The 20,826-nt window shown below is 43.0% G+C and overlaps 1 protein-coding gene across 9 annotated transcripts in view; it reads right to left on the reverse strand.

The window, feature by feature from the left end:
- The window catches only part of PDE8B (phosphodiesterase 8B), a 223,023-nt gene that overhangs the window by 22,292 nt on the left and 179,905 nt on the right, over positions 1–20,826 (reverse strand). For all 9 annotated transcript variants that reach the window (XM_068965369.1, XM_068965374.1, XM_068965367.1 and 6 more), the window contains 3 exons: positions 7,593–7,635; positions 1,475–1,552; positions 339–415 (listed from right to left, as the gene is read on the reverse strand). In XM_068965369.1, coding sequence (XP_068821470.1) covers positions 339–415; positions 1,475–1,552; positions 7,593–7,635 — 198 coding nt within the window. The remainder of the gene's footprint in view (positions 1–338; positions 416–1,474; positions 1,553–7,592; positions 7,636–20,826) is intronic.

Raw genomic sequence — 20,826 nt, forward strand, 5'->3', positions numbered from 1 at the left:
TGCTGCGCCTGCTAGAATCCTCTTCTCCTAACATTCTTGCATGCTTCAGGTCTTACTGCAAATGTTACTTCCTCTACAGAGACCCTCCTCGACCACTCCTTTCACCCAACCCAAACAGGGCCCTAACCTAATTCTCCCTCATAGACACCTGTTGTTTTCCTTTATGACAGCGACTGCCATTTCTAACTATGTATTTAGGATGTGTTTATTTGTTTAATGTGTTTCCTTTCCTGTAAACTCCATGATATCGGTAGTATACCATTCATCACTCTATCTCCAGAATACAGCGAGGGCTCGGTGGCCCTGGCTGCAGAGCAGAGGCCACAGCTGCCACTCACCTTCGTGATGGGCGCCTCGATGGTCATGGAGTGGATCCGTGCCATGGATGGGTAGCGACGGTTCTGCAGACTTGGTGCTGGAGAGAAGTCGGGAAAGCTCAATCTGTTGCTGGTGGCTCAGCTGGGTTTCAGTGCAGCAAAGGAACCCTTCATGGACCGGGGGCCTGATTCTCACAGGACTACTGTCCTCCACTGCACCCCACAAAGCAATGAATTCACCCATCTCTTAATCTTAAACTGCTGAGAGCTCAGCCACTACTTGCCAGGGACTGCAAAGGCTGCTCTGGCCTAGAACTTTGATGACAGGAAGGTTTTATGAGTCTCAGGCCCACAGGGGGGATTTCAGAGAGGGTTGATGGGATCCGGAAACTTCATCCCAAGAGCCTGACGATGCACCAGGACTCACTTTCCCTAAGTCACTAAAGCCCAACTTGGGCAGGCCCATCACTTTCAGCCCTCAGCCACAGATCATGTAGCCAAATAACTGCCGTGTAGGCGGGAAGGTGTGATCCATGACTAGGGTGGGGGTAGGCAGGAGAACGAGGCCCCCTCATTCTGAGTCTTCAGGGTCTTAACACCAAGAACTGATGGTGGGTCTGGCTCTCATCTATAAAAACTGAGCTAGTCCAGCTGAAATCCCCTCATCCATTATCTTCTCCATCTGTCTACACCCGCAACCCACTGGGGAAAATGTCAGTCCATTTTTGTTATCTCATTTTTGGTCCCAATCTCTTGCATGCTGTGTGCTTTAGCCATCTTTCTCAATGAATTATCCGTCTTATTTCTTTGGTCCGTGTTAGTTCAGCCGCTTCCCTCATGCTCACATTTCCCACTGTGACCTGAAGGATAGCCGCTAAGAGGGACTCAGCTATTGAGACTGAGCTGCTCCAGCGGTTATGTGTCCTAACACATATTAAGACATAAAGGAACAAGCCTAGCGTCATTTCATAGGGAAGACAAAGACTATAAAAAGTAAAAAAGAGTAAAAAGGCCTAAAATTTTTCTGCCTACAAGAAAAAAAAGCCAGTTTAGTCATAATCTACTCTTTGGGATTTAGTTTATATGCTGACGAATTCTTGAATATATTCCTATGTCATTTCCTACTCTTTAAAGTCAAGGAAATATGCACTTCTTACCATCACTGCCTCGAGATGATATTGATTTCACATCAACGGACTCTTTCCTCCTGTTCTTGTATCTGAATGAATGAGACTCTAAGGATTTCAGATTAGTAATGGAGAGTGATTAGTTTACAGCTTATTCACAGCAAAGTTTACACACATTTTTTCCCTCGTTCTCCAAAGAAAACAAGGTTACTTTTTAAGCACTGTAAAAATATTTTTAAAGAAATAGCGGACCACTATGTCTTTAAATCCTCAGCACACACAGTATTATCAATAATATTAATTGTAAAAAGATGCCCTTTTCTTGCGGTACCATATTACATTGTAGTGCAGCTTATTATTAAGGGTTATTTAGTTCCATTAATAAATATCTTCTTGAAAATAGACATTAAAATGTGGGGAGAATTTTGAGGAGTTCTTTTTGACTTGAAGGATAAAGGATGGGAAAGGCTTCTGTGGGGATATCTGAGGAAATAAACTGCTAGTCAAATCCATAGAGAGTTGAATTTATTTGAGAAATCAATGTGGACCAATCTTAGGTCCCTCTGAAAAGTCAGACCTCTAGATGGTTTTCTAAGTTCTCCTGAGAATATGTTTTCATCAAATGATGCAGATCCCGGGAATGAAGAGAGGAAAACGCAATTTTATAATCTCAACAATTTCCAACCATTTAACTTTCACTTTCATCCCTGTTTTCTGGTGGAAAAAAATACTTTAAAAACTTTGTGTCTTTGCAGACTTTGAATTTAACACTCAAAATGTGCTGTCACAGTAATGTGAAATCTAAACAGTGCTACCGATGCTACCAAGGAGGACCAAAGGGTGAACATGTCAGAGGGCGGCTTCAGAAAGATACATTTTCAGGGCACCTGCTGCTTGTCCGAGTAACCCATGAGCAAGGAGAAAAACTTAACCATAACACAGAGCTTTCCCTCACTGCGCAAATGTGCAGGTTTCAGCAGGGGAAATGCTTTTCTCAGACACCAATAAGTGACCATATTTCAAGAGAGAAAAGAGACACAGTGATTTTTACAGAATTGTCTAGTGACACCAAAAAAGTACAAGAGAACACAGTAATTAACAGAACCAGTTCCAGAGCCAAACTGCTGAAATTCCAATCTCCACTATGCCGTCTAAAAGCCTTGTAACCTTGGGGATGTTCCTTCTGAAATTCCAATCTCCACTGCGCCATCTGAAAGCAGTGTAACCTTGGGAATGTTCCTTCTGTGTCTCGGTATCCACAGAATGGGGATGATTACAGCATCTCATTCACAGATTATTGTGAGATGTAAACGAGTTAATTCATACATAGCTCTTGGGACAGCCAGTGCCTGCTACGTAGTAAGTATACAGCTCATGTCCGTTATTATGAATCACATCTGTTCATCTGCATGTATAACTTCTTTTCAAGCACACATGGGATCATATTACAATATTATTTTACTACTTGTTATCACTTTGTAATATGTCTTCGATAAGTCTCTAGGTCACCTTTTTAACTATTTAATGTTCTTAAATATCTGATTCAATTTTAAACAGTTTAAATCAGCAACTATAGATAGCACTTTAAAAAATCTGATTCGAGTTTTAAAAGTTTAAATCAGTAGTAACTAAATCTGAATTATATTTATATAGCTTAAAGTGGAAGGTGCATGTGTGCTAAGTCACTTCAGTCGTGTCCGACTCTTTGTGATCCTATAGACCACAGCCCACCAGACTCCTCTATCCATGGGATTCTCCAGGCAAGAATACTGGAGTGAGTCGCCCTGCCCTCCTCCAGGGGATCTTCCCGACCCAGGGATTGAACCCAGGTCTCTTGTGTCTCCTGCACTGGCAGGTGGGTTCTTTACCTCTAGCGCTACATGGGATGCCCAGAGTGGAGGGCAGAAGTATTACAAAGTTAATCTGAACAACGCCTTAGGATCTTGACTTACATCACCTGACTTGAAATATTTTACTATCCCTTTGTGTATTTTTGTTTCAGACCCTGGCCTTGGATTTGAGCTTCAGTATTTCTTTAAAAGGTATCTAGAGTAGGCAGTACTTCAAGTGATATTGTTAGGATCATATTGCATCTTTCAAACCTGAGAAACTGATGGTCATTTGCAAGACACTGGTTTTGAGCCTATTCTGGAGCTTAATAATCATATACACCCATAACATTTGTTTATCAGATAACAAATTAAAGCCGACTTATTAAATATTTAAGATTAAATTCAGGATTAAAGAGCACAAGAGTTCCTCAAAGTGCAGTTTCCAAATAAAGCTAAACTAGAGAGACTATATACAGCCCAGGGTGGCTGGCTGAATTCTAAATCATTCATTAGAATTATTCAAAGATGGGAAATGCTTATTCTTTCAGACTTCATTTCAGCTAAAATTAAGAAAATCTTTAACAACAGAAAAGATCAAGGGTTTGCAGAAATTATTTCTTCAATAAAGGCCACTTAAATCAAAGAATTCATTTAGTCCTTCAATCAACAGATTTTGTGGAATTTGAATTTAAAAAGACAGAGAAACGAAGGATGAGAGATTCAAACAGCCATACTCAATGGCAAAAAAGGATACAGTGTCATCAATTAAAAAAAAAAAACAGCTACCATATACTGAGCACCTACTATGCATCAGACATTGTGCTTTACTATTTATTTAACAATAGTAATTATATAATCATTACAACGGTTCTGTAAGCTACAAAGTACAATCTCCATTTTACTGATGAGGAAATTTAAACTTGGAGAAATTGTGTGGGTAGCTCGAGGTCAAAGAGCTAATAAGTGGCAGAACTTCTGCCTTCCAAGATGGGATGGTTCCAGTTTATCAGTGTTCTGTATTTGTTGAGTGTCTATTATATGCAAGGCAATACTGGGCACCATAAAGGACATGAAAATGCTTGTAACAGTTTTTAGCTGGTAGGTTAGTTAAAACAATACTCTCACTAGGTTAAGGAAATAAACTAAACCATCTGTGAAAGAAACAAAGTGTGGAGGGAAGAGGAGAAAGATAACAAACAGTTAATTCATTTGACAAATGAAGAAACTGAAGGTCAGATCAGATGAAATCTTGCTGAGTATGTGAAAACACGGTCCACTCCAGAACGGAGGAAAGGAATGGCAGAAAGTGAAGAGGAACTAAAGAGCCTCTTGATGAAAGTGAAAGAGGAGAGTGAAAAAGTTGGCTTAAAGTTCAACATTCAGAAAACTAAGATCATGGCATCTGGTCCCATCACTTCATGGGAAATAGATGGGGAAACGGTGTCAGAATTAATTTTGGGGGGCTCCAAAATCACTGCAGATGGTGACTGCAGCCATGAAATTAAAAGATGCTCACTCCTTGGAAGGAAAGTTATGACCAACCTGGATAGCATATTCAAAAGCAGAGACATTACTTGGCCAACAAAGGTCCATCTAGTCGAGGCTATGGTTTTTCCAGTAGTCATGTATGGATGTGAGAGTTGGACTGTGAAGAAAGCTGAGCGCCGAAGAATTAATGCTTTTGAACTCCAACTGGTGTTGGAGAAGACTCTTGAGAGTCCCTTGGATTGCAAGGAGATCCAACCAGTCCATTCTAAAGGAGATCAGTCCTGGGTGTTCTTTGGAAGGAATGATGCTAAAGCTGAAACTCCAGTACTTTGGCCACCTCATGCGAAAAGTTGACTCACTAGAAAAGACTGATGCTGGGAGGGATTGGGGGCAGAAGAAGAAGGGGACGGCAGAGGATGAGATGGCTGGATGGCATCACTGGCTCGATGGATGTGAGTTTGAGTGAACTCCGGGAGTTGGTGATGGACAGGGAGGCCTGACATGCTGTGATTCATGGGGTGGCAAAGAGCTGGACATGACTGAGCAACTGAACTGAACTGAACTGAAGTAGGCCAGGGCCCACTATGTGCCGGGGGCCAGTGTGAGGAATTCCGCCCATGGCAAAGGTCATGAGGAAGGAGGCTTAGCATACGCAAAGGCGTGATCAAGCCTCAGGAAACCCCCTGTTCCCGAGCATCTAACCCCCAAACCAGAGTCTGTTTTATGCTCTCACCTACACCTCTGACTTTACGGGGGGCTCTCCCCCATAACCATTTCTCTCGGAGAAGGAGTAAACGTGCAGCTCCAAGGCAATAAAAATTCCTGGGCGTGACAAGAGTGTTTCAGCTTACGGAAGGTTATCTAGCCCGCCTGTATAGGTTCGTCCAGCCACATGTGATTGTTTACAGCCTCCAAATCTGAGAGGCACGAGATGTTTTAGGCTTATTAAAGGCGAATTATATTGGTGAAGGGTTTTTCATTTGTTGTGTCAATAATTGCTGCTAATTCCCTGCTCTGGGTGGGACAAGGATGTCTCAGGTCAAACCTCTCTGCTGACAGACTAGCTTGTGTGACAGGATTATCCATACTCCTGCCACATGATTGTTTACTACGTCTCAACCATAAACAGCACAGAGAGTTTTGGAGTATTTGGAGAGTCTTAATTAGCATGGGGCTTTTTCTTCTCATTGAGTCAATGATTGCCACCAGGCCTCCATATCCTTAGGCACCTGGGAATATATTAATCAATGTATTTGGAATATAGCAAAGGAAATATAGTAATTTTTGATGTTAGCAATACTAGACTTTTTGAGTTAATGGATTTTCTCTTTTGTAATAGATCACTGTACTTTGTTATAAATCACTGTGTCCTTACTATGTAAGAATGTAACTTTATCATATCTTAAGACTAAATAGATCTTAAGGGGAGCATTGGTGAAAGGATTTTCATTTGTTGGGCTGATGTTTGCTGCTAAATCTCCATGTTCCCTACACTTATAATGAATATAACTAGCATATAGGAAGAAATAAGTATTAACCTTTAAGCATATAGGAAAAATAAGTATTAACCTTTAAGATTAATCCTGTTAACCTTGGGTTAAATAAATTCCTTTCTTGATTGTAACTCACTACACCCTCACCCTATAGGAATGCAGCTTTATTTGGAGGGTGGTGCCTGGTTTGAGAAAAAACACACTTGGAAAAAATAAGTTTTTTGGATATCAGAAAGAAAGGATCATAAAATGTCAGCAGGTCTCACTCATGGCCAGAAGATGATGTAATATCCCTAAGACCTTTTTTTACACATTTATGTGAAGCACCTGATTTTGATAAAGGTCAGGACTGCTGACCCCCACATGACTCTGTATTCATCCCTATGTGTAACAAAAGGTATATAAGCAAACCCAAAAATAAAGAAATCGGATCAGTTTCCGGAAAGACTGATTCCCCCATGTCACTTCTTTCTTGCTCCCGTTTTCCTGGCTGAATTCCCATCTGGGGCATGGATGCTATTCCACGTAATCCAAGTTATTCAGCCTCTTTTTCTCCACTAATATTCCTACTACACTATCCATTTCTAATCTCTCTATATCTGTGATTAAATATGTATTTTTCCAAAGACTCTGACTCCGTCCCCCCACCTTCGAATCACCCTGGATCCACCGGGGCTGGACCCCGGTAACTATGTACTACGTAAGTACGCCTAAGCGGCAGGGAAGCCCCCAGCAGTGGGGAGAAGGTGCTGTCTGTACAGGAATGAGAGCTGTACATTGTTGGTGGCAGACTGATTTTTCCCTCTAATGATTAAAGAATTCCAGACCTTTCTGATGTAGAGGTCATTAGTTCAGCCCCCTCTTTTCATGGGAGAGGAAACCAGGAGTCAGTGAGTCTTGCTCAAGGTATGACGTGCGGGTGTGGGCAGCTGAAATGGTGACTTGCCGCCCTTGAGCCCCAGGAGGGCCTATTCACGTTTCACTGACTGCTGCAGAGAAGGGGAGCCTGACTGCGGTGTGACAACAGTGTACTCTCTGGACCTCCAGGCCACGCTCTGTTTTGAGTTTATCTGCTCTTCATGGTTTCCAGGCAGCAAAGGAAGCCAGGATGGGGAAGGCATTCAGGGGAAAACCTTGCCATGAATGAAGATTCAAAGCCTTTTAAGGGATCCGGCTTTTAACCTGGCTCTCCAACTTTTCATTATCACCACTGAGGTATCAGTAATTCAAGTTTCTGGGTGGTGAAACTGTCAATCCAGGATTCTTCAGACCGATTCATAGACGAGCCCACAAATCCCACCGGACCATGTAAGAGTGAAATTTCAGTATTCTCACCTGTCTGAGAATTGTCTCCTGAATCATGATGAATCTTCAGAATCTAAAGTTGTTCAGAAGTTTGGTAAAGCAAGAAAAAGAGATTTAAAATATGGTATTAGTTACATTTCCAACCAATTTCATTAAAAACTCTGATGAGTTCAAGAAAGGAAGACGTTGCACAGATAATATGAACAGATGAAAGATGTACACAGATGATGACTCTACAAATTCTCTGTGACATCCAGACACACAGAATGCCTGCGTCTGAGAACAGGAAGACATCCAAGGGAAGCTCTTGCTAAGCAAGACATCTAGACCTCCAGTCAGCTGTTTTCATTTTTGACAGTCTACAGAAATGCAGAAAGACAAAAGAAATTTTAAACAAGATTAAATATTTTTATCAGGCTATCATATGTACCCCTGTTTTTATTTCAGACATGTACATTTTTCCTGTAATATAAAAGCAGTCTGATTTTAAGCCTAGAATTAAAGAAAAAAAAGCTTTCAAAAAAGCTCTTCAAACACACATCAGTTATAGACAGAGTCAATTTACTAAATGTTTCTTCACAAGGTCTTAACATTAGATTCAGTTTGGCACCTATTTCTTACTTAGTATCAATTTTTTGTGCTAATGCTCGGTAAATATCTGTCAAATGCTAAGTGAAGTCATTAACAGTAGAAATAATAACTATGCTTTCTTTGGGGTGTTCTGCATTTCTTATGTTGATAACTCAAACATTGATTCTGGGACACATCCAGCCGATTATAATCAGGCTGCTTTGCTGCTAAATCCATCTATTTTTGGTTTCTAAAACCACGATACGTTTGTAGGCACCGAATGAATGGAGTAAGTTAACCTGAAGAGCAAGACAGACGAGTGTGTAGGACTGTTTATGGAGGAAGATAGTATGGTTTAGCAATGTCAGCTGTAACAGCCAGAAGTCCCATATATTAATATATTAGATACGGGCAAAAATGTTCCAGCTTGATTGACCCATTGAAAAATAATCACATAAAACTGAAGTTTTGTACAAATTGTTCTGCACAGTTCATTCCATGTAACTACAGAAACAGTTTCATGGCCAGCCTGTGTGACATCTTGGTCTTACAGGTGACCAAAGGGCTCCTGACTCATTTATCCCACAATTATGGGATTTTTAAATTTCTTCTGTTTTTTTTCTTGTTCTTACATTTTATTTGGCTTCACTGGGTTTTAGTCGGAGCATGTAGGATCTAATTCCCCAACCAGGAATAGAACCCCGGGCCCTTTGCATTAGGGGTGCAGAGTCTTAGCCACTGGACCAGCAGAGAAGTAAGTCCCTGGTTTGGTTTTTTCTTTACAAATGAAGACCATTTGCTCAAAGCTACTGAGTGCAATATGAATTTTTGATATACCAAATGAGTACAGCTTTTTCTCAGTCAACTTTTTAGCTCAAAAGCAAGTCATCGTTAAATGAAAGCTTTTCTCTCTGAATTACAATCCACCTTTCCTTAAGGACCAAAGTCCCGTGGCTCCCCAGATCACACACCAAAAACCCTTTCTTGTCTTTCACTGACCTCCCCAGGCCCGCTGATTGGACTGTGGCCCTCCCGGGAGGGCAACACAGGCTTTGTATTCAGTCTAATGGAGGTCGAGGAAGCCCGAGGTCGAGGAAGCCCAAGGTCCAAGCGAGGCCCAGGCCAGCCCTGCCTTTAGGATGACGGGCTCCACGTTACGGACAGCAGCGAGACTGGAAACACTCCTCAACCGGCCGACCGTCAGCGGCTTCACGCGCAGAGCTTCCCAGTGCGTGTCAGGCCAGGACTCACTTCACAGTCCGCTGTGGTCAGAACTGTGCCCGGCGGCAGCTGGCCCCGCACACCTCAGCAGGGCTAGGTTTATACTGAAGCTTCTGACTCACAATCCACGTGCCTCTTCCAGACACCTCCTTTTACAACCAAAGGTTCACTTGAATGAAAAAAATCTTAGAGAATTGCAATTTTCTTGGAAGGCTACACCCATCCATCATTTATAACTTGGTATGAATGCTTCCACTACAACTATTTCCTCATCGTTCTCACTCACTGAGAGCGGGCCTCCCTGGTGGCTCAGTGGTAGTGAATCCGCCTGCAAGGCAGGAGACGTGGCTTCGATCCCTAGGTCGCGCAGATCCCCTGGAGGAGGAAATGACAACCTACTCTGGTCATCTTGTCTGGGAAAACTCATGGACAGAGGAGCATGGCCAGCTACAGTCCAGGGGGTTGCCAAGGGTCTGACGTTCCTGAAGTGACTGAGCAGACAGGGAACACACAGAAAGTGAGCGGTTGTGTGCTTGGGCATTCACTGCTGGGCGGGCAGAGGAGGCTCGCGGGCCTGCACACTGTGGGCAGCAAGAGAGGGGCCGCTCCTCCCGTGACTACAGCAGCCTTCTCTTCCATGTTTGCACAGTGCTAGCAGTGGAGAAGGAAATGGCACCCCACTCCAGTGTTCTTGCCTGGAGAATCCCAGGGACGGGGGAGCCTGGTGGGCTGCCATCTACGGGGTCGCACAGAGTTGGACACGACTGCAGCGACTTAGCAGCCGCCGCCGCAGCAGTTCTACACCAGCAACCTAGTCATTACAATGTCCGTGCAAGGGAGGGAGGGTCGTCATTCCTTCTGACAGATGGAGAAGTTGGGGGACTTCCCTGAACCACGCAGCCAGCACTTGGCAGATCTCAATTCCAAACCCGGCTCTCTCTAGACCTAAAGCCACTTCCTGTTTGTCACACTGCTCTCTACGGTTAGGCCCCAGAAGGGCAGCCTGGGGTTCAGGCTTGTTAAACTGGGGTCTGAGGACACAGTGCTCTGGTTCGGTGAAGGGCATCTGTTTGAATATAATTCCCTTTGTAACTCTGGAGAAGACATGACTCTGCTATGGGTAGATTTTGTTGTGTGCACGCTAAAGCGAAGCAAAGAATCCTAATTTAAAGGCCACGTGACAGCCAATCTCTCCAGAGTATGGTGTTTTGTTCCCCCTCTTGCAAAGGAAATGCATCTATAAATGACTAAGAATTCTGGTATCCTGTGTCCCACGGGCTTCAGCACTAAGGTGCTGCAATAGGCCGGTGCCACGCCTGCCAGAGCTCAGAACTGGAATTTCTTATTAACAGCAAGGCCTTGGAGGCTTACAGCCTATTTGGGGGAAAAGAAATTCATAATTCCAATGTTTTAGTTACCTAACATGCAATAGGGTCCCGCAAGTGTTGCTGTCCTTGGGTTAAATGCTCTGTGTACAGACCCTGGGTTATGCTTGGCTCCTAAAAACGCTGCAGGTTCTACATGTGTGTGTCCATGCATGTCAAGGTCATGTGGTTGTTTTTCTCTTAAAGAATGACTGTTTTCCAGTGATATTCTTGGGACTTCCCTGGTGGTCCTGTGGTTAGGAATCCACCTTGCAATGCAGGGGATGCAAGCTTGATCCCCGGTCAGAGAACTAAGATCCCAAATGCTGCAGGGCAGCTCAGCTGACTGAAGCCCACACGACTCACCCAGAGAGCCTGCATCTGGCAGTCACTGAGTCTGCACGCTCCGGAGCCTGTGTGCCACAACTCAGACCAAACACAGCCAAATAAGTAAGCATCTAAATAAATAAAACTGTAAAAAGATATTTTCTCTGCACATCCACCCGAACGCTTAAAACTAAAAAGAAATTCCGTCAGGTATATGGAACAACTGCAACCCTTACACATTAGAGGGTGTATAAAGTTGTACAGTCACTATGAAAAAGGTCTGGCAGTTTCTTATAAAATTAAATGCATGCCTACCCTGTGACCCAGCTCTTCTGTGTTCAGTTCTACTCCTGAGTTATCTACCGAAGATAAATGAGAGCATATATCAGAAAAAGACTTGTCTAAGAATGTTCAAAGGAATCCAAACGGAAAGCAGCTTACAAGCCTATCAACAAGAGAAATAAACTGTGGTAGAAATAAAAAGAAAAAAAATACGGATACATACAACATACATGCATGCTGAGTCACGTGTCTGACTCTTTGTGACCCCCTGGACTGTAGCCCGCCAGGCTCCTCTGTCCATGGAATTTCCCAGGCCAGAATACTGGAGCAGATTGTCATTTCCTTCTCCAGGGGATCTTCCTGACCCAGGAATCAAACCCGCATATCCTGTGGTTCCTGAACTGCAGGTGGCAGGTGGATTCTTTACCACTGAGCCACCTGGGAAAAGCCCACGTACAACATAAATGAATCTCAAAACATTGATGATGAATGAAAGAAGCTGACACAGAAGAGGAGACGCTTCAGGAAGCTCTGGAACCAGCGAAACTAACCTATGGTCACAGAAGTCAGAACAGCGTTACCCCCGGGGGTGGGAAGGCAGGGAGTGGAGGCAGGGATAGCCGGGAAGCGGGTGCAAGGGAGTGTCTGGGGCAGGCGGGCGGGTTTGAAGTCTTGATGGGGTCTGCGCTACAGAGGCGCGTGCGTTTGTCAGAATACAAGGACTGTCATACTTAGGGTTCGTACACTCCACCGTATGTGACCTTTACTAGGAAATGAAAAACCTCTCAACCACATACTAAATTCGAATCAATAATATGCATGCCAAACTGCCAAGGGGTGAAATGTCCTGATGTCTGCAACTTAATTTGAAATCTATCGAAGAACAAGATGGAGTGATGGATGAATCAAGGGAGGGATAGATGGATTGACAGATACATAGATGATTGAGCCAAGTGTTACGGAACCTAGGTGGTATGTATATGTGTATTTACTTACAATTTTTCTCTTCTGTGTTTGAAAATTTTCATAACAAAATATTGAGAAAATTGTATGTTCAACTGAGAATATAGATTGATAGCTAAAAATTGGAAGTCTGAAACAATTTCAAAATCAGTGAAAATAAATAAGATGAAGAAAATTAAGAACAGCCTGAAACTGAACGAGGTGAGTGACATGTCCCCGTCCTGGGGACTCTGCCATGAACCTGGGCATGAAAAGGATGTTCCACTTCAAACCATAGCTATGGAATTGTAGACAGCAGCTGCCAATCTTAGACGCATAAGATTTACATAGGTAACTATTTAATACACTGATTTTAATAATTTTATTGATTGATTTTGTGTATTATGGAGTTATAAATGAACCTAAATCCTGATGTCTCTTCTGGGAGAAAAATTCTGAAATAACTTTTTAAAAAAATGGACAATCACAAGGCTTTTTAGCAGTTAAAATGAATCAAGGCCAGGATGACTGCAATGACCAGCTACTAAGCAAAGAAATACTAGATACCTCCTTCAGTATGCCTTTCAGAGTCACCTTGGGAGAGTGTGAACAGACCTTGGGTAGAAATGTCTAATCTGCTTTTGTCATCATGGAATGATAGAGTTATACAAGACATCCATTGTAATCAAAACCACCAGATTGCCCAGTATGTGAGCTGGGTGTGTGTGTAGGGGGGCGGTCATCCTTGATGCTTCCTTTTCTCTCATCTTCACATCTAGTCCATCATCAAATCTTGTAAAATCTCATTTCTAAACCCTTCTGGGATTACCCACTTCTCTCCATTGTCAGAGTACAGGCTACCATCAGTTCTCATCTGAACTCTGACCTCGGCAATAACCTTCCCAACTTAATCCATTTTCAACTTTTGAATCAGGATCCTGCAAAACTACATCTAATCCTGCCACTTTCCTGCTTAAAACTCATACTTCCACCTGGCCTTGGCGTCAGCCCCACGTGACGACCTGGCTATGAGAGGCTGCAGTGTGGGCTGGCCCTGCAGTTCCCCAGAGGCACCCTTGACCCCTGCCACTCTGCCCTGGGCTCCCCATTTGTGGGGTGCGCTGCCATCCCCATCTCTCTGATTTTCCCATGCTCTTTGCTACTACACATGTACAAGCCCGGAAGCTTCCCAGTCCACTCTCTTCCTTTTGCCCATCTGTCCTCCAAATCTGAGCTGAGCGTGGTTTCTCAGGGAGGCCTTCCCAGGTATTTCCTGCCCATCCCAGTCCCTCATGAGGCTAGGTTCTAGTTTCACAGGTTCTCAATGGACTTTGCCTTTATTGCGTTTTATACAGTTCATAACGCTGTACTTATTTCATTGTCTGTTATCCTTCACAACTACAAGTCCCACTTATAGCAGGAGCAGTGTCTCACTTGATTACCCTTGTAAACTTGACTACCCTAGTACTGAGTGCTAACACAGTAACTGCATGCAGAAGTACGCTAAATATCAGTGCACACAAGAGTGAGATTAATCAGGTTCTTCACCTTATAGCTTGTGGTGAAAACACTATTAATGATTAGCCCATCATACTGGCTTTTGTTGATTATACTTAATACTGATGTCTCTAAAGTGCTTCATGGTACGGTTCAGTTCAGTTCAGTTGCTCAGTTGTGTCCAACTCTTTGCAACCCCATGGACTGCAGCACAGCGTGGCTTCCCTGTCCATAACCACCTCCCAGAGCTTGTTCAAACTCATGTCCATCAAATCAGTGATGCCATTCAACCATCTTATCCTGTCGTCCCCTTTTCCTTCCACCTTCAATCTTTCCCAGCATCAGGTCTTTTCCAATGAGTCAGTTCTTCACATCAGGTGGCCAAAGTATTGGAGCTTCAGCTTCAGCATCAGTCCTTTCAATGAGTATTCAGCTGATTTCCTTTAGGATGGACCTGTTGGATTGCCTTGCAGTCCAAGAGACTCTCAAGAGTCTTCTCCAACACCACCATTCAAAAGCATCAATTCTTCAGCACTCAGCTTTCTTTATGGTCCAGCTCTCACATCCATACATGACTACTGGAAAAACCATAGCTTTGACTAGATGGACCTTTGTCAGTAATGTCTCTGCTTTTTAATATGCTGTCTAGATTTGTCATTGCTTTTCTTCCAAGGAGCAAAGGTCTTAATTTCACAGCTGCAGTCACTGTCTGCAGTGATTTTGGAGCCCAAGAAAATAAAATCTCTCAATGTTTCCATTGTTTCCCCATCTATTTGCCATGAAGTGATGGGACCAGATGCCATGATCTTCATTTTTTGAATGTTGTTTTAAGCCAGCTTTTTCACTCTTCTCTTTCACTTTCATCAAGAGGCTCTTTAGTTCCTTTTCACTTTCTGCCATAAGGGTGGTGTCATCTGCATATCTGAGGTTATTGATATTTCTCCCAGCAATCTTGATTCCAGCTTGTGCTTCTTCCAGCCAAGTGTTTCTCATGATGTACTCTGCATATGTTAAATAAGCACAGTAACTATATACAGCCTTGATGAATCCCTTTCCCAATTTTGAACCAGTCTGTTGTCCCATGTCTGGTTCTAACTGTTGCTTCCTGACCTGCATACAGGTTTCTCAGGAGGCAGGTCAGGTGGTCTGGTATTCCCATCTCTTTCAGAATTTTCCACAGTTTGTTGTGATCGACAGTCAAAGGCTTTGGCATAGTCAATAAAGCAGAAGTAGATGTTTTTCTGGAATTCTCCTGCTTTTTCTATGATCCAATGGATGTTGGCAATTTGATCTCTGGCTCCTCTGCCTTTTCTAAATCCAGCTTGAAAATCTGGAAATTCTCAGTTCACGTACTGTTGAAGCCTAGCTTGGAGGATTTTAAGCATTATTTTGCCAGCGTGTGAGATGAGTTCAATTGTGCAGTAGTTTGAGCATTCTTTGGCATTGCCTTTCTTTGGGATTGGAATGAAAACTGACCTTTTCCAGTCCTGTGGACACTGCTGAGTTTTCCAAATTTGCTGGCATATTGAGTGCAGCACTTTCACAGCATCATCTTTGAGGATTTGAAATAGCTCAGCTGGAATTCCATCACCTCTACTAGCTTTGTTTACAGTGATGCTTCCTAAGATCCGTTTGACCTTGCACTCCAGGATGTCTGGCTCTCGGTGAGTGATCACACCATCGTGATTATCTTGGTCATGAAGATCTTTTTGTATACGTCTTCTGTGTATTCTTGCCACCTCTTCTTAATACCTACTGCTTCTGTTAGGTCCCTACCATTTCTGTCCTTTATCGTGCCCATCTTTGCATGAAATGTTCCCTTGGTATCTCTAATCGTCTTGAAGAGACCTCTAGTCCTCCCCATTCTGCTGTTTTCCTCTATTTCTTTGCATGGTAGTGTACTGATAAGGGATTTTCCCAGTAAATGTGCTCCAATAGCGCCAGATCTGTGACAGCAGAAGAACTGGTGGGACGGTGAGAAGTCAAACACCTGGGTGCACCCTCATCCCTGAACCAGTTGCTGCCCCTCTGATTCACTGCTGTGTTTCTCGTCATCATCTATGCACTTATAAAACCAGTAGCTACTAGACATTCGTTCATAAAGGAATGATGAGTGACTTTGAGAGATTTCTTGATCATACAGAAGAGTGCTGGCTTTGATCAGTTTTCAACCTCAGGCTTGGAGAAGGTGCTGGCACCCCACTCCAGTACTCTTGCCTGGAGACTCCCATGGATGGAGGAGCCTGGAAGGCTGCGGTCCATGGGGTCGCGAAGAGTCGGACACGACTGAGCGACTTCACTTCCACTTTTCACTTTCATGCATTGGAGAAGGAGACAGCAACCCACTCCAGTACTCTTGCCTGGAGAATCCCAGGGAGGGGGGAGCCTGGTGGGCTGCCATCTATGGGATCGCACAGAGTCGGACACGACTGAAGTGACTTAGCAGCAGCAGCTCAGCAACCTCAGGCTTTACATTATTTGCTTGTTTTCTGCATCTCCCCCTAACCCAAATATTATGAGAAACTGTACAAACCTGGTTAGATGAAGAAAAGTACTATTCTCTTAAATACTCAGTGTAAGCAGTCTTTGAGTGAACATTCTTGCTCAGTGACTTCAATGACAAAGCCGAATGCTTTGATGTACTTGACAAGACTTCAGTAATAGTGGAGGTTGAATGCTGGATGAGAGATTTGATTTTGGAAACTGGTCATTCAAGACCCTCCCTTCATTAACATGCAGCGAAACTGACAGGGTAAGTGGTATAATACAGAACTTCTTTGATCATCTTTCTTTACTGAAAATACTTTGATGAGTTTTTCCTTGGAAGGTATGAATATCTGATGTAGAGATCAAATATCCTTTCTGTCTGCTCTATTTTAAAAAAAACCACTTGAAGATACACGTCTCAAATTTCCCAAACAGCAAAACAAATACCAAACAATGAACCCCAAAACACTGAAAGGAAATTCATGCAACATGCTGGATCCCCATCCTCAATGGTTACCTTTACATAAGCTCCCAAAGTCAGGGCCAAGTTGTTGCCATTGTTTTCATGCACTGAGTCTGGTTTCTCAAGATACTACAGCACCAAGACAGAGAAGTTGCATGGATGCCAGCCTTGACGCCTGGTGTCAGATCTCCTCACTTCAGGTAATTTCATGAGCATAACAGACTCAACATGACATTCTCTCTCGTCTTTTATCTTGATGGTAATTGAAAATGCTACTTATATCAAAGCTACATGCATTGGCTTGATATAAATGAAAATGCATACAAATATTTAAGATTACAGAAGATTAAAAAGAAAGATCTCAAGCTGCTTTTTTTTTTTTTTTCCAGGTCATTTGCTATATTCGAGACAAATGCAGAAATAAATACCTCCAGTTCTGGGAGGAAATTTTCTTGGGAAAATTTAAACACCCTTCTGTGCAATGTCTGATCTAGCATGTTCAGATATCACTGGTATCCCTTGGTCAAAACTTCTTTTACTTCAGTCCTAGTATCCACTGGCCCTACATTCAACATGCACTTGCAAGAACCTTTACACAGAGAAGGACTCTCATTACGCAGCCCAGTGAGAATCATTTCTGTATGCTTATCTCATGGGGAAACACTTAATGCAAGCCACCGTTCAGGTTTAGATGGTTTGTCTTTTTCCCCTTGTCCAGTTTCTCCTTTAATTGCTATCAAATACCTACAATGTAAGCACCACCTTGCTGCATACCTGGACAACACTGGGTTTTCTAATATGGAAATAGGATAGTGATTCTCAAACTTCCTCCCAGAACTGGATCTCTAACAACTTCCCCAGTGAGCTGGGGCCGCAAGTCTGGGGACTGCAGAGCAGTTCCTGAGGCCGCCCTCTTCAGAATGCTCTGTGCACCAGCAGAAGGGAACACCCGGGAGCTTGTTAACTCTGCTCTCAGGCTCATGCTGAACAGAATCTGCATTCTAACGTGCCATCTCTAAGTGAACTGATTTTAAGTGCAGTTTGAGAAACACTGATTCAAGTGGAAAAATCATAGGCCGCCAGATTTTTTAAAAAATCTGCACTCATAGCTGTGTAAACTTATGAGCTTCACTGAGTCTCAGTTTCCTTATAGGTAAACGGGACCAATGCCTACCTTTTAGGATCTAAGAGGATCAAACGAGATAACGTGTACAAAAGGCCTGGCCCACTAGCTCTCAGGCTGGTCTGTTATGTTGCAATCCCACAGAAGGCTGGGAAACCACACAGTAGGTTGAGGTCAGGGCCCCAGAACTTGATTGAAATGCAAGTTCTGTGAGGCTGAGGCTGCTGAGTCAGTGGCCCTACTTTGAGAACCACTGGCCTGGCAAATAGTGGACGCCCAGATAAGGCTGGATCCCTCTGCCTGCTCTTGCACAGAGGTGTCCTGTTTCCTGAGAATCTGGCTGCAGTGCCACTCACTGTGCCAGGGCTGATCTTAGTTTACGGAAATCATTTCCTTTAAGGCAGACACACAAGCAGCACACGTGTGTTTCTCCCTTTCATGCCATCATTTCTCTAGCCTCTGTCCCCTCACTGCTAGGGACAAAGAGAAACTTACAGATAAATCACCCCAGAAAAAATTTCACTGTGCTTAAAGCTTCTTGCTCTCAAGGAACTGTCCATGACTGATGGCACTTTTGCTAAACATTCTGTTGTGTGAACTCAGATGACTGCTAGATTTTGTCAGGAGAGGGAGGGAACTGCAACAATCTAACATTTTCCCCACTCCTGTTACTGCAGCATGCTACATTAAACTGCTTAATGACACCCGGGCTTTGCTGGCACTGTGATTAGCAAAAGATAGAAGCCACCAGCAGGCCCCTTGCTTAATAAATCAGGCCCTTTGGAAGCTACCCAGAGGCGGGGACAGCACCAAAGGAAAAATAAGCAATAGAGAGGATAGAATGGTGAAACAGCTTTATCACTGTGCCCTGAGGCTCTGAAAATGCTGTTCATCAGAATCTTTGCTTACGTTTTGTGAAAAATCACCCCTGGGAGGGGAAAAAAGGGCATCTCTAATGGATACCTCTTCTTCTAACTTCAGCTGAAGAATCATTTACTGGTTCTGTGAGACAAAGATGTTTAGGACCTGCTCTCAAGGGATTTACTGATAGGGGACAAAAAACAAGTACTGTCACAATGAATTTATTCACTCCGTGTTTGATGAGCATGTACTATGTGTCAGGCAATGTTCTAGACACTGGGAATGTGACAGAAAACAAAACAGATAGTTTTAGGAAGCTGGTTTGAGTGTCAAGATGGCATTTCACAAACGGTGTGATGCTGAGGGGTTAAAATTTAAGTTTGGGGCATTTCAAAACTTGATGCTAAATAGCCTGGACTCTCCTATTCAATTCATCTGTCCTCTAATGTTTTTCCAGGTCTTCTGGGTTTATCAAGGAGAAAGCCTCAGGCGGATCCCAGTCTCTGAACTTTCAACCAACAGCTGTAGTGTCTGGATTTGCTAACACCGTGGGGTTTTTTCTACTCTGATCTGTTTTACTGTTAGCTTCCATATGACTAGCCATTATGGCATTCCATTTTATGGTAGTGACTACCATGATGATACAAAGTATTACCAGTGACTGCTTCAAGGAAGAGGAAGAACTTTCCCTACATGCAGATGAGATGATACTATACCTAGAAAATCCTGAGGACTCCAGACAAAAACTACTAATAAGCTAATAAGTGGATTCAGCCAAGTAGCAGGATACAAGGTCAACATGCACAATCAGTTGCATTTCTTTACACTAACAATGAAATATCAGAAAAGAAATGCAGAAAAACAATACTTTATAAAATAGCACCAAAATGAAAAAATACCTAGGACTAAACTGACCAAGGAGGTGAGAGGCGTATGCTGAGAACTGCAAAACATTAATAAGGGAAACTGAAGAGGATTCAAAAATGTTACGATATCCCATGCTCTTGGATTGGAAGATATTGTTAAAGGTATTGTTTAATATTGTTAAAATGGCAATTCTACCCAAAGCAATCTACAAATTTAATGTGATCCCTATCAAAACACCCATGACATTCTTCACAGAACTAGAACAAATAATCCCCAAATAAATAAAAGATCCAGAACTTCCAAAGCAATCCTGAAGGGAGAAAACAAAGCGAGAAGCATAAGTCTCCCAGACTTCAGACAATATTACAAAGCTACAGTAATCAAAACAGTGTTAATGATACCAAGACATATGGATCAGTGAAAGAGAATAGAGCCCAGAAATAAACCTACACATTTACAGCCAATTAATCTTCAACAACGAAAATAAGAATGTAAAATGGGAAAAAGACAGTCTCTTCAGCAAGTGGTGTTGGGAAAGTTGGACAGTGCACATAAATCAATGCAGTGAGAACCATCCTCACACAATGTACAAAAATAAACTCAAAAGCCTTAAAGATTTAAACATAAGACAAGACACCACAGGACTCCTATAAGAGAGCGTAGGCAAACCATCCTCTGACATAAATCATACCAAAGTTTGCTTAGGTCAGCAGCCCAAGATAATAGCCACTCATTTGGAGCTGCTTCTTTGCTCTCTTTCCTCTTTTAAAAATTATTTATGTGTTCATGGCTGTGCCGGGTTTTCAGTGCTGGGTGTGGGCTAGCCGCATTGAGTGGGGACTACTCTTCCTGCAGTGCGCAAGCTTCTCTTTGAGGCGGCTTCTCTGGTTGCGGAGTGTGGGCCCCGCGGTTGCAGTGCTCAGGCTTAGCTGCCCTGGGGCCTGTGGAATCTTCCCGGACTAGAGATGGGCCCTCACATTGGCAGGTGGATTCTCTACCACAGGACCACCATGGAACTCTCTTTGCTTTCCTTTCTATCTCACCCCCACGATACCTCATTTGGCAGAAAATACGGATAATTCTTTGGTCAAAACAACTCTTCCATGCATCTTTCCTTTTCCATGCATCTTTTCTTTTCCATGCATCTTTAAGAAGCGTCTTTAAGATGACGTCTATCCATGCTCCTTTATTTCTCTGTTTTCCTATATCTGAGTCTTGTCTATTTGACTTAAAACTAGAACAGAGGGTGTCTTTTTTCTT

Source organism: Capricornis sumatraensis, chromosome 2 (genome assembly GCF_032405125.1).
Source record: "Capricornis sumatraensis isolate serow.1 chromosome 2, serow.2, whole genome shotgun sequence".
Classification (NCBI taxonomy): domain Eukaryota; kingdom Metazoa; phylum Chordata; class Mammalia; order Artiodactyla; family Bovidae; genus Capricornis; species Capricornis sumatraensis.